This window comes from Euprymna scolopes, chromosome 37, assembly GCF_053919585.1.
Source record: "Euprymna scolopes isolate OS-2025 chromosome 37, ASM5391958v1, whole genome shotgun sequence".
Lineage (NCBI taxonomy): Eukaryota > Metazoa > Mollusca > Cephalopoda > Sepiida > Sepiolidae > Euprymna > Euprymna scolopes.
In genome coordinates, this window is record NC_136518.1 from 14,002,047 (window position 1) to 14,016,258 (window position 14,212).

A 14,212-nucleotide genomic window follows, 5' to 3' on the forward strand; every position below is an offset into this window, starting at 1 on the left:
TAAATTCTACAAAGTTTGATTTATTGATTTTATTTTTCTATAAAATTTTACAAAGTTTGATTTATTGATTTTATTTTTCTTTAAAATTTTACAAAGTTTGATTTATTAATTTTATTTTTCTATAAAATTTTACAAAGTTTGATTTATTGATTTTATTTTTTTTTTTAAATTCTACAAAGTTTGATTTATTGATTTTATTTTTCTTTAAAATTTTACAAAGTTTGATTTATTGATTTTATTTTTCTATAAAATTTTACAAAGTTTGATTTATTGATTTTATTTTTCTATAAAATTTTACAAAGTTTGATTTATTGATTTTATTTTTCTATAAACTTTTACAAAGTTTGATTTATTGATTTTATTTTTCTATAAAATTTTACAAAGTTTGATTTATTGATTTTATTTTTCTATAAAATTTTACAAAGTTTGATTTATTGATTTTATTTTTCTTTAAAATTTTACAAAGTTTGATTTATTGATTTTATTTTTCTTTAAAATTTTACAAAGTTTGATTTATTGATTTTATTTTTCTATAAAATTTTACAAAGTTTGATTTATTGATTTTATTTTTCTATAAAATTTTACAAAGTTTGATTTATTGATTTTATTTTTCTTTAAAATTTTACAAAGTTTGATTTATTGATTTTATTTTTCTTTAAAATTTTACAAAGTTTGATTTATTGATTTTATTTTTCTATAAAATTTTACAAAGTTTGATTTATTGATTTTATTTTTCTTTAAAATTTTACAAAGTTTGATTTATTGATTTTATTTTTCTATAAAGTTTTACAAAGTTTGATTTATTGATTTTATTTTTCTATAAAGTTTTACAAAGTTTGATTTATTGATTTTATTTTTCTTTAAACTTTTACAAAGTTCGATTTATTGATTTTATTTTTCCATAAAATTTTACAAAATTTAATTTATTGATTTTATTTTTCTATAAAATTTTACAAAGTTTGATTTATTGATTTTATTTTTCTATAAAGTTTTACAAAGTTTGATTTATTGATTTTATTTTTCTTTAGAATTTTACAAAGTTTGATTTATTGATTTTATTTTTCTTTAGAATTTTACAAAGTTTGATTTATTGATTTTATTTTTCTATAAAATTTTACAAAGTTTGATTTATTGATTTTATTTTTCCATAAAATTTTACAAAATTTAATTTATTGATTTTATTTTTCTATAAAATTTTACAAAGTTTGATTTATTGATTTTATTTTTCTATAAAATTTTACAAAGTTTGATTTATTGATTTTATTTTTCTATAAAATTTTACAAAGTTTGATTTATTGATTTTATTTTTCTATAAAATCTTACAAAGTTTGATTTATTGATTTTATTTTTCTATAAAAGTTTACAAAGTTTGATTTATTGATTTTATTTTTCTATAAAATTTTACAAAGTTTGATTTATTGATTTTATTTTTCTATAAAAGTTTACAAAGTTTGATTTATTGATTTTATTTTTCTATACAATTTTACAAAGTTTGATTTATTGATTTTATTTTTCTATAAAAGTTTACAAAGTTTGATTTATTGATTTTATTTTTCTATAAAATTTTACAAAGTTTGATTTATTGATTTTATTTTTCTTTAAAATTTTACAAAGTTTGATTTATTGATTTTATTTTTCTATAAAAGTTTACAAAGTTTGATTTATTGATTTTATTTTTCTATAAAATTTTACAAAGTTTGATTTATTGATTTTATTTTTCTATAAAAGTTTACAAAGTTTGATTTATTGATTTTATTTTTCTATAAAATTTTACAAAGTTTGATTTATTGATTTTATTTTTCTATAAAATTTTACAAAGTTTGATTTATTGATTTTATTTTTCTTTAAAATTTTACAAAGTTTGATTTATTGATTTTATTTTTCTATAAAGTTTTACAAAGTTTGATTTATTGATTTTATTTTTCTATAAACTTTTACAAAGTTTGATTTATTGATTTTATTTTTCCATAAAATTTTACAAAATTTAATTTATTGATTTTATTTTTCTATAAAATTTTACAAAGTTTGATTTATTGATTTTATTTTTCTATAAAGTTTTACAAAGTTTGATTTATTGATTTTATTTTTCTTTAAAATTTTACAAAGTTTGATTTATTGATTTTATTTTTCTTTAGAATTTTACAAAGTTTGATTTATTGATTTTATTTTTCTATAAAATTTTTACAAAGTTTGATTTATTGATTTTATTTTTCCATAAAATTTTACAAAATTTAATTTATTGATTTTATTTTTCTATAAAATTTTACAAAGTTTGATTTATTGATTTTATTTTTCTTTGAAATTTTACAAAGTTTGATTTATTGATTTTATTTTTCTTTAAAATTTTACAAAGTTTGATTTATTGATTTTATTTTTCTATAAAATTTTACAAAGTTTGATTTATTGATTTTATTTTTCTATAAAATCTTACAAAGTTTGATTTATTGATTTTATTTTTCTATAAAAGTTTACAAAGTTTGATTTATTGATTTTATTTTTCTATAAAAGTTTACAAAGTTTGATTTATTGATTTTATTTTTCTATAAAAGTTTACAAAGTTTGATTTATTGATTTTATTTTTCTATAAAAGTTTACAAAGTTTGATTTATTGATTTTATTTTTCTTTAAAAGTTTACAAAGTTTGATTTATTGATTTTATTTTTCTTTAAAAGTTTACAAAGTTTGATTTATTGATTTTATTTTTCTATAAAATTTTACAAAGTTTGATTCATTGATTTTATTTTTCTATAAAATTTTACAAAGTTTGATTTATTGATTTTATTTTTCTATAAAATTTTACAAAGTTTGATTTATTGATTTTATTTTTCTTTAAAAGTTTACAAAGTTTGATTTATTGATTTTATTTTTTTTTTTTAAATTTTACAAAGTTTGATTTATTGATTTTATTTTATTTTTTTAAATTTTACAAAGTTCACAATGTAGTAAATTTTCTTTCTATAAAAGACAATGTAGCACAAAGCTAAAAAAAATTGGGTGGGGTGGGATGATGGTCAGTTGTCATCCTCTTTGTCTATTCTTTAAAATAGCTTCAGTTACCAAAATAACACATTTACGCTACAGGTAAAACCTACAAGGAGCATTTCGAAAGTAATGTCTCCTATTTTTTTTATTCTGCCCAAATAGATAATATGGGATTGCAAATTGGGAACTTGAAAGTTTATGACCTGAATGTTTCATCTTTCTGTTGCAGATATTGACAGTGTGAGACTAAGAAAGCAACTCCTGTCATCGACGTGCATCAGCAGCAGAGATGCTTTATTGAATTTCTGGCAAAAGTGCATTGAGAATAGTGGAAACTATGAAGAAAAACAAATTCTGAAGCACAAAAAAAAAAAAAAAAAAAAAAGAAGATTGCTTGTTTTAATGGTATTACTCCCGTCTCTGTAACTCTTCAACGTTTTGGGTTTATAAAAAAAAAAGAGTTTAATTTTTGGAATATCTTTCAATACAATTTTATCAGTTGATGAAGATTCGTCGGAGACCAAAACAACCTGACATCAACCAACAGCAAAGAGGCCTCAAAGATGTGAACGTTAACATTTAGAAGATTGATGGTTATACACACCTAGGGTAGAAAAGATATCTGCAAACTTTGGTTATTGTCAGCATCTGTTTTTTTTTTTTTTTTTTTTGCATTGTTTATTTTTATACTTCTGAACCAGTGTTTGCCCTTGGCATTCACCACTGTGAGAGATAACATAGTCAAAAAGATGAAAGAGAAGGCCACGGAAGCATAGTTGGATTGGCGATGGTTAGGAGGGAAGGTTATAGTTGGCTAATGTGATTCCTAATTTCCGGTGTATCACTACCGAAAGTGGTGACAAGGCAAATCAGTTCCTTTGGCTTTTATTTTCTCATGCCTATAAATTTTTTTATTTTGATTTCAATAATTTTATTTTTATACTTTCATAAACATTATATAAATTCAAATAAAAAACTATTTTTAAAATTAAAAAAACAAACTTATTTTTATAATTTCATAAACATGCCTTATAAAATTTCAAATAAAAGAAAAATTTTATTTTTTTAATTTTGTAATTAAAAGTGCAAATTAATTGTGTTATTTTTATCTGTATAATTTTGTTAATTTTGGTATACTTTTTAAATAATGTTCTTTTTCTGATGTTTTATTTCAATAAATCGCTTCACAATAGAAATACTGAAGAACAATAAAAGTGAAGGAACTGATTTGCTCTGTTACTGCTTCTGCTAGCACTATGCCAGAAATTAGGAAGCATGTTAGCTGACTATAACCAAAAGGAGAACATAGTTTTGAATCATTCTTGATTGATCTCCATCCCATCCCAGTACAACGTCATGTGCAACATGCGATCTCTCCATAACAACCGACTATTTTTATGTAGTGGAGAATCACATTCTTTACAAGGTCAGCCTGTCAAAACATGGCGGATCTAGAGGAGAAAAACTTGAAAAGAAATCACTTTTCTTTACAGGTAGTTGTAATCGCTGTGGTACTCATGAACAAAGGAGTATTTTGGCAGAGAGACTAATCGCAGTTTCACCGAAGACGATTTAGAAGTCAAAAAAGGGTTCTTATACAGATTCCCCCATATTAAAAAAAATAAATAAAAAGAAAGATCTGTATGATGTATTTACTCATGAGGAAACAAAAATATATTCCAAAAATTATTTTCATTGATTAAATAATTTTATTTGGACGAAGAAAATCATTTTAAAGTAAATAGAATTATAACAAATCTTGCAAGTTTCGAGTTATCTCCCTTGATTTTTACCCCCCCCCCCCCACCAAATTCGTCAGGTGAGACAGTACTAATATTCATAAAATTTGGATTTTTTTTATCTAAAAATAAAACTACTTGATCAATTTACATGATTTTTTTTTTTGAGAATATATTTTGTTCCAACAAGGATACATCCAGCATACCGATTTTTTTTCTTAATATAGGTGGAATTCTAGACAAGAATCCAAAGAAGAAAATTTTTTATTTCCTAATCATCTTAGAAATGATCATACTAATTTTTTATTTGGAATTCTTGAAATTTGAAATGCCAAATTTATTTGTCTCAAAAGGGAGGTGTATTTTTCATGTTGGCTGTAATAAACTTCACCTGAATGCTACCAAGACTGAGTGTATGCCAATTAACATTCACAAAACCCACAAAATTAAAACCCTCACAAATAACATCATCAAATGTGTTGAAGCCTACAAGTATCCAGGATCACACATCAGGAACTCTGAGAAAGACTTTAACATTAGAAAGGGCATGGCATGGACTGCTTGTAGCATAAAAAAAAAAAAAAAAAAAAAAAAAAAAAAAAAAAATATAGATAACATCCGGAAATCCAATCTTGCTTGCAAATCCAAAATCCAAGTTTTCCACATACTTATTGAACCAATATTACTCTATGGATCTGAAACCTGGACTCTTTCAGCAAAACAACAGCATCGTTTGGATGGATGTTACACACGTCTTTTAGAAAGAGTGCTCAATCTCTCATGGCAAAACCACCCAACTTTATAAATGATATATGGAGACTTACCAAGAGTATCAACTTCAGTTTGTAAAAAACGTGTTCAGTTTGCTGGGCATTGTGCACGTGCCACAGATGAACTTGTTTCATCATTTGTATTGTGGATGCACCCATCATCTCACAATCGATCACGAAAGTTAGATCTTCCAGATAGGATACGAGATACATTTTTCTCCAAGTAAAATCTTTTGGGTGCTATGCAAAATAGGGAATACTGGAAGGGTGTAGTGAGTTCAATCTTGGCTGAGGCCGCAAGATGAGATGATGATGACATCTGGACTGAGAAGGCACAAAGACATCCGGATCCAATCAACCCCATTAAGAATTTGAACTTGGTATGTCATGTATGTCATCGTCCCTATAAATCAACTGCAGGTCTTAAAAGTCATCTGAGGATACATGAGAGGATACTTAATACAGTACATGAATCTTGAGATGGCAATCATCTGTGAAGATGCTACAACCATCGCGCGCGTGTGTGTATGTATAGATAGATAGATATATATAGCCATCTTTTGTGTGCGATGACAGATAGGGGATACTGGAAGGGTGTAGGGAGTTCTATCTCAGCTGAGGCCGCAGGACAATGATAATGAATAAACACACTTACCGTCTGCAGTTGCTTCTGGTGTTGTTTACGCATGCGCTTGTAACCTGCAAATTGCTCCCGCAACTCATTCGTATGTTCATGTTCCTTCATTTGTTTTGTGACGATGGAGGTCGTACGGATGGTAGCAAAATTGCCTGCACCTGGCTCCAAATTTCGTGAAGGCTACAAAAAACAAAGAACAAACAATTTTAAATAAATAGCAAGCCAAATTTTATGAGCATTTGTATATTTTGTCGACACGAGTTTAGGTTTTCGCAAATCATTCTTTAAAAAATTCCATTGTCTTCGCTCATTATAGCAACTGACAACAGAAGGATAGTGCCAGCTTTACAATTCAGACGAAAATAGAAAATAAGTATACATTTTGGACACGGGAGTATATAAGACTCCTTAAAAAAAGGGGGGGGGTAAAGCAGTAGATTTTGCAGAACAATTTCTGAATATTGTTTTTAAATGGAAATTGCTCCAGACAAGGCATGAAACCAGTTGACATAAGGAGCTAACAAAAAAGATGATTATCAAAATGATATGAGACATCTAATGAATAGTCTTAAAAAGTCCAAGGTTATAGGTAGGAGGAAAACAGACAGCAGGAAGAGAGTTCCACAACCTTGCAATTCTTGAAAAGAAATTACTGAATTAGGAAGCTGTATTATAATGGGGGTATAAAAACAAGGAATCAATGAAGACCACTAGACCAACAAGTCAAATGAGCTGAAACAAAGTAAGCAGGGAAGAGATCAGACAATTCTAAAGAACACATGCTATAACAGTATTTGTGGAATAGACTGAGATTAGAAGCACCATGTCTCATCAATACACCTTCTAAAATATACTGACATAGCATAAATCCCCTATTTTAAGTAAGCCTCTTCCATCGCTATAACCCATTAATACATGATTAAATAAGCATCTTCTGTCAATTCACTTACCCGATTTTCTCCCAGAGAGTTTAATCACGCATATTGCACACATGTATTAAACCCACCATGGTAGATATGCTATACACCAACCTTCATTATATAATAAAAGCTATACTCCTCCTATACCAGAGATCAATTTAGTTCTCCCACCCCAAAACAGTCTCAATATTTATCTCTCACTGCACAATTATTTCGTTCCTAATGTAACTATCGTTAGACGTTGCATCCCTAATATGTTACTTAGCATCCTCTCTCCTATTCTGATGAGAAGCATTAGGCTTCGAAATACCATGGTATAAAGAGTTCTTTCTCACTCTGCACCCCTGATTGAATAAATAAATATACATATATTGTAATTTTCTTATTTAACTGACATTTTATATAAGCTCCATAACAATTTTGTTGAGCTTTGCATTATCTCTATAAGTCTCCGATTAAAGAATCGATCTTATTCTTTTAATATGGGGGGGGAGGGGCTCCGGTTAACCGAAGTTAAGCTATGTTGACCCTGGTTAGTATCAGATGCGTGACCATTTGGGAATTCTAGGTGCTGTATGTGCTCTCCGCTTATCTTGGCATTGTTTTCAGTCGTCCTGTATATACACTTCATTTGCCACTGGTATTTAACAAGGTCGACTCAAGACAGGTGTGGTTGAAGATTGCGCACCTCCTGCCAAAAAAATTTCACACGAAGGCATCCCTTCGTGGGTATCCATAGTCTGTCAAAGACTGTAGGAGCCTATATATATATATACACACACACACACACACACGCGCACACACTAGCAAGCCACTTGACATTGCTCAGTCATAAAATACACATAACTATTTTAATTCATGCAGATTTCTTATTGAATATTATAGAGCTAATTCTTTATCGATTATTATCCAATATATATTATCGATTATTATCAATATATAGTACTGATTGAAAAAGTATGACTAAAGTACCACCTTCTTGAATTGAAACTCAAACGTTTAGTGCTCTAGCACTGTTACTGTTTGAGCTACTGACAGATGGATACAGAAGGTTAAAAATTAAGCAGCTTTGAACTATGATTATTTAATTTTACACATGTGCAAAAGTAACAACAGGAGTAATGTTTTATTTCATATGCCCTGCCGATCAACTGTTTTGTTTTCGATTTTGATCACATAGCAATTTTTGCCAGCTAAAAACCAAATTGAAAGTGTGCTACAGGTCCAAGTACCCTATATATCAAATTTTAACTTTGTAGATTAAATATTCAGAAGAGTTTGGTTGAGACACACACCGACAAGGTCACAAATATATATATATATATATATATATATATATAAGTAGGCTGCCCAGCATTGCCCAATCATAAAATACACTTAAATATATTTTAATTCATGCAGAGTTTGCATTTATTATTGTATAAAAAATTATTTACAGATTATTATATTGGTCCCAACATATATAGCAATGATTTCAAAAGTTGGGGGGAAAAAAAAATTTTAAATAAAAAAAAAAAAAAAAAAAAAAAAAAAAGAATTAAAAAAAGAATTAAGAAAAGAAAAAGAAAAAAAAGAATTAAATTTAAAAAAAAATTTTTTTTTAATTTAAAAAATGCTAAAGATAAAAAAAATATATATAAAAAAAGTTGTTCTATCATCTGGAATTGAAACCAAAACAGTCAGCGCTCCAGCTTTAGTTATTATTTAACACTTAACCCAATGGTAATAGTTCAGTCCGTAACAAGATTTAAAAAAAAAAAAAAAAAGAGCTCAAAATTAAGCAACTTAAAGCTAAAAATGTGTATGTACACATGCTCCGAAATTAGTTGATTTACTCCTGGTAAGATCAATTGTTTTATTTTTTTTCTATTTTGATCCCTTAGTAGGTATTTTTACAGGCTAAAAGCCAAATTGAAAGTGAGCCACATGTTCAAATACCCTATATATCAAATTTTAATTTTGTAGACCAAATATTCTGAGAGGAGTTTGGTAGAGACTTTCCACATACACATTTCCATGTGCTAAAACATTTTCATCCTAAATTCTATGCAATTATGCAGAAGATAGAAACTAGAAATAAATAGAATTGAGCATAATAGTATATTGAAACCAATCTTCTAATAAGAAAACAAGACATGAATAAATTAACGAACGTTTGTTTTGCAAAAAAATATGAAAATTAGTTAATCTTCATGTATTTGCTTGCATGTGCATGACTGAACTTTTTTTAATAAAAAAAAAGACAGTAAAAAAACTCAACTTTATGCGTGTGTAATTTTTGTGCTATACTAGTAATATTAAGAGTGCTCAATTACTTGTGATTGATTCATTTTCAGTCTACAATAAACATGAATTTGATCTTCCATGTTTCACCAAACCACTAGCAGTTCAGCGCTGTATGGCTACTGAACAGAATTCACTTTGCAACTGTAGAAATATTGATGAATGTTTGTTAGGAGGTAAATGTCTCATTTCTAAGATAGTACATAAATGTTAAGTAATAGATAATAATAGTACCAGAACATATATTAAAGCCACTGCATATAGATTTAAAGATAGATTTAACAACCATATAACATCTTTTAAAATACTAGAAATTAATAAGAAAACATCATTAGAAAATCGGATAAGGGAATTAAGAAATAATAAAATTAAATACAAATTGAAATGGTTGATACTAGGAAGTGCTAGTAAATACTCTCCCAATAAGTCTGACCGATACAAACTTTGCAATCTAGAATCATATCATAATATCTAAAGAAAGTTTTCTAAACAAACAACAGGAAGTAACTCAAAACTGTTTACATAGATTTAAGTATATCTTGTCTTGACTAAAACTTGAAGCATGGATTAGATTAAAATAAATTAAACTATCAAAGCATGGAAAATCAAACATTTTTTCTTTAGAAATAAATATATTAAGATATAAAATTAGCAAATAAGGAAAAGTAAACTGGAAATCAAATTACAACAAAGTAAATTAACCAATGTAATAATATAATGATACCAAATATTAACATTATTTAGAATAGATTAGGAAAGATAATATGATGATATATTTTTAATTAATGTATTAAATTTAAAACGGATAACTAAGAGATAATAATTATATTTTATAATTATATGTAAATAATCAGATATTAAATTAGCATATGAAATAAAAGTAACTTGAAATATTCTAACAATTGGTCTAATTGCAATATTTGAACATGTTAAATATTAGTTGCAAATAAAATATTTTTTAATCTATACTATTAATAAAATTCTAAATGTTTATTTATGTGTGCGTGTGCCTATAAACCAATAAAATATTCGGACGGATGCACCGAATTGAAAAAGTTTTTTTCCCCTGAAAGGTGTGAGTCTCCAGATTGCCCTTATCTATATATAGTTCGTAACGAACAACGCGGAGTCACACAAAAAGCCCGAAATAAGGATTTTTGGGTCGTTTCGTAAATTTGTCGGAAAAGTTACCTGCCCATGTCAACGGAATTTAGCACTGTCTATATATAGTCGCGGTAACATCTTTCAGCATACGGACAGGACTTGTGGTGCAATGGATAACGCGTCTGATTACGGATCAGAGAATTCCAGTTTTGAATCCTGGCGAGTTTGTAATGATTTTAACCATCATTTTAGCTAACGTTTACTCATTAGCCTTAACCTTAGTTAGGGTATTTTTGTTTTTTCAGTGATTTTGTTTTGTGCATATGGGAATTTCCCATACTCTGAGTTGGTAAGCATTGATAGTAAGACGATGTTGAGTGTACTCGATTTTGTGTTCGACTCGGCGTTGTGTGCCGACGCAGTGCAGTCGCTAGTTATCTATAAATATAAAAGTGAAAATGTATGTATGTATGTATGTATGTATGTATGTACGTACGCTTTTCCTCGATGTCCACAAAAGGCTTCTTTCAGAGAAGCGCTCGCTCGCTTCACAACTTCTTAAAACTTTTTATATCATCTATAAATTGTAATATCTCGCAGTTAACCACGGAGCTCGCCTGTCTATTTAATTTTATTGACTTTCAAACGTTAATTATTCGACATTTCCCGCATCGAAACGCGTTACATTCGGTTTTCGGTATAAACAAAAAGCGAAACTCGACTCTAATCACAGGCCCAGAGCCAGTGGTCTCTAGAGAGCTAAGTAACGTTTGGTCAATGTCGACTTCGTCATATCAGACGGTAGCTTTCATTTCGAGACGAGAGAGCGGGTTTTTAAAAACAAACAAACCGATTTATTGACCTCATTAAAAACTGTCCCGCACAAAATGCTAACTGCTGAATAGCTATCGCCGTCACGTCAATAAAAACGCGCACCTGTTTTTTTTTTTTTTCACACTTTACTATTTTCCAACTGCGTGTCATCAAGACTGTTTTTTTTTCACGGGCACCTGTTTTTTTTGTTTTTTTTTTCACATTTCAATTTTTTTTCACACACTTACAAACTTGCTAGTAAATAAATAAAACATAAATGGAAAAAGGTAAGAATATATTGTGTTGTAATGACAATTTTTAATAATTATTATACAATAAAGTAAAAGTAGAATTAAATTCTCAAGTGTTGATTTAAATACTCGTTTAATTAGGTGAAATAAGAAAGTATTATATGCTCAGTGTGTTGACCCAAATAAATAAACCAAATGTGATGATTGAAAAATAGATATAAAAACAGTTATCATAATCAGATATATCTATGGATTAAATTTGAACATGAAATGGATAGTTAATTTTTTTTTTTTTTTTTTACATTAATTAAACGTTAATTTATTTTGGAATTATAGATTAAAGTATATTGAACTATCAAATTAACATAAGGAACTGAGAGTGAGGGGCTTAAAATATTCTGTTAGTCTAATTGCAACATGTTAAAAATTTCAAATAAAAAAAAAAATGGTAAATGAGAGGGTAAAGGAATATAAAATATTCCTTTAAAATAACATTGACAATCCTAAAATAAAAGTAAAGTTATTAAATATTTTAAACACTCATTTAATTGATTAAAATAACTGATTAGTGTACGTTTAAACACAAAAAAAAAAGTGGACTTAAGATTTATTCAAGTTAAAAAATTGTACTAGACAATTTAATTAGTTTGGAAAATGATTAATACTTGATTGAAGAATACTAGAATATAACAATTACAGGAAAAAAGTTAATTCTCGAAGTCAAACTTTCAATATAATTATACTAAAAAAGATAGATAAATAAAATAAAATAGTAATTAAATAAAATTTAATATTAAGCTGATAAGGTTATAAATATACAATAGCTCAAATTAAAACAAAAATGAATTTTATTTATTAATGGATATAAATTAAAAGAAAATTATAAAAAAAAGAAAAATGAAAAAAGAAAAAAATTGAAAATATAGAAATAAATGAATGAATATAAGATAGATTGAAGTAAAATATTTGTCGATAATGATCACAAATAATAGCTTAAAAAGATATCAAATAATTTTATTATTACTTTAGAATTTACGGACAAAATTTAAAATTATGTGATCCAATTTTAATATATTAGGATACAATAAAAAAATAAAAATTAAGGATTAGTAAATAAAAAAAAGTGAAATATAATTGAAAAAAAAAAAAAAAAAAAAAAAAAAAAAAAATCATATTTCCACAGAAACACGTGTTTCTGTGATGGGATAATAATTGCAATAATTTTTTCCAATTCTCATACGATTAACAATTCTATTTTAAATTACCAATTCCAAGACTAAAATTACCCAAAAAGATCAAATTTAATTTGGAAGCGGAAAGGGGGTTTACTGAAGACTCCTTATTTACTCTTAAATGTTGACATAATTTCCTTTTTAATTTAAAAAATTTCTCAATGGGTTTCTCTTTATGTACTGTATCCTATAATTTGATTAACTTATTTTGAAATTTTTATATTTTTCACTTGTGCCACTTCTTTTTATTTCTCCACTCATGACATTTTTGGCTGGATTATTTTTACCGGGTTCTTTATTTTCTGGTACTATTTAAAAATAAGTTCATTATTATGGTGTATAAATTTTAGCTTCACAGGTAATTTAAAATCAATAAATATTTATCATTTTATCATCCGTATCAGCAATAAAAAAATTAAGTTCAAAAATAAAAAAACAAAACATCCTAATTAAATTAAAAAAATTGAATTAAAAAAAAAAAAATGAATTAAAAAAAGAATTAAAAGAATCGTTTTGGGAATTAGAAATTAGTCTCATTTTCCAATTCTAATATAGATTTCCAAAAAGATTTGATCATCCCAACACTAACATATATGCAAAGTTAGTAAGAAAAATTTATCTTACGTTCTTAATATAATTTTTTTTAAAATCTTATTTTGTTCTAGCTAGAGATGGGGCATCTTACTGGATGCCAGACATTCACCCGCTGCCTTATATATTTCAAATGAGAGATCTTTTAAAGATTCTTACTGTCCCTTTAAGTGCAACAGTTTGTATCCCTCTTGCACTTGGATCACAGGGCATATTTGGCAAGTAGTTATAGAATTTCTTTTTTATAAGTTCAGTGGCTCCTATAATTACTGGAATGATGGAAATCTTCCAAAGATTCCAGTTTCTTTTCATGTCTTTAAGACCTTGGTATTTCGTTATCTTTTCCATCTTGACTGTTTAACCTAACATTATTGAGGACTTCTAATAAGGTTGCTTCTTTCTTCTTTTTTGTTCCATATCACTGTGAGGTTTAATAGCTCCATGTCCAAGGTACGTAGCTGTAGGAATTGCATGTCATAGATGGTGTATGACTTATTTCCAACTTTTGTTTCTGATATGTTCAGAGAGCTCACTGCTATATTCAACATTTCACAGATGGTCTAATGGAGATAATTACACACTTTCTGTTGCATTGCATAGTAGCTGACCACCCCCAGGATAGCCTTACAGCTGGATGTCAGATGGCTCACACTACTTCTGTGTAGCAAAACCTGCATTTGTTGTCATTGCTGAGATCACTGATCTTGAAAGCATTGGTCATCAAGCATTGATCTTGGGTGGTCATTATAATCCTTTCCTGATCACAGTGGAGCAATCCTCGTCTTAGCCAGTCTATAGAGCTTTTTTATATCTATATAGCTTTGAGTAAATTCAGTGAGAAAATACACTATTGGTCGATCCATTTTTCCAGTTTTTTTTTGTTTTTTTGC

General features: G+C 27.2%; 1 protein-coding gene across 10 annotated transcripts in view; it reads right to left on the reverse strand.

Annotated features, from left to right (window-relative positions):
* Positions 1–14,212, reverse strand: part of LOC145261095 (serine/threonine-protein kinase TAO1-like) — a 315,191-nt gene that overhangs the window by 19,500 nt on the left and 281,479 nt on the right. For all 10 annotated transcript variants that reach the window (XM_080119286.1, XM_080119289.1, XM_080119287.1 and 7 more), the window contains one exon: positions 6,147–6,308. In XM_080119286.1, coding sequence (XP_079975412.1) covers positions 6,147–6,308 — 162 coding nt within the window. The remainder of the gene's footprint in view (positions 1–6,146; positions 6,309–14,212) is intronic.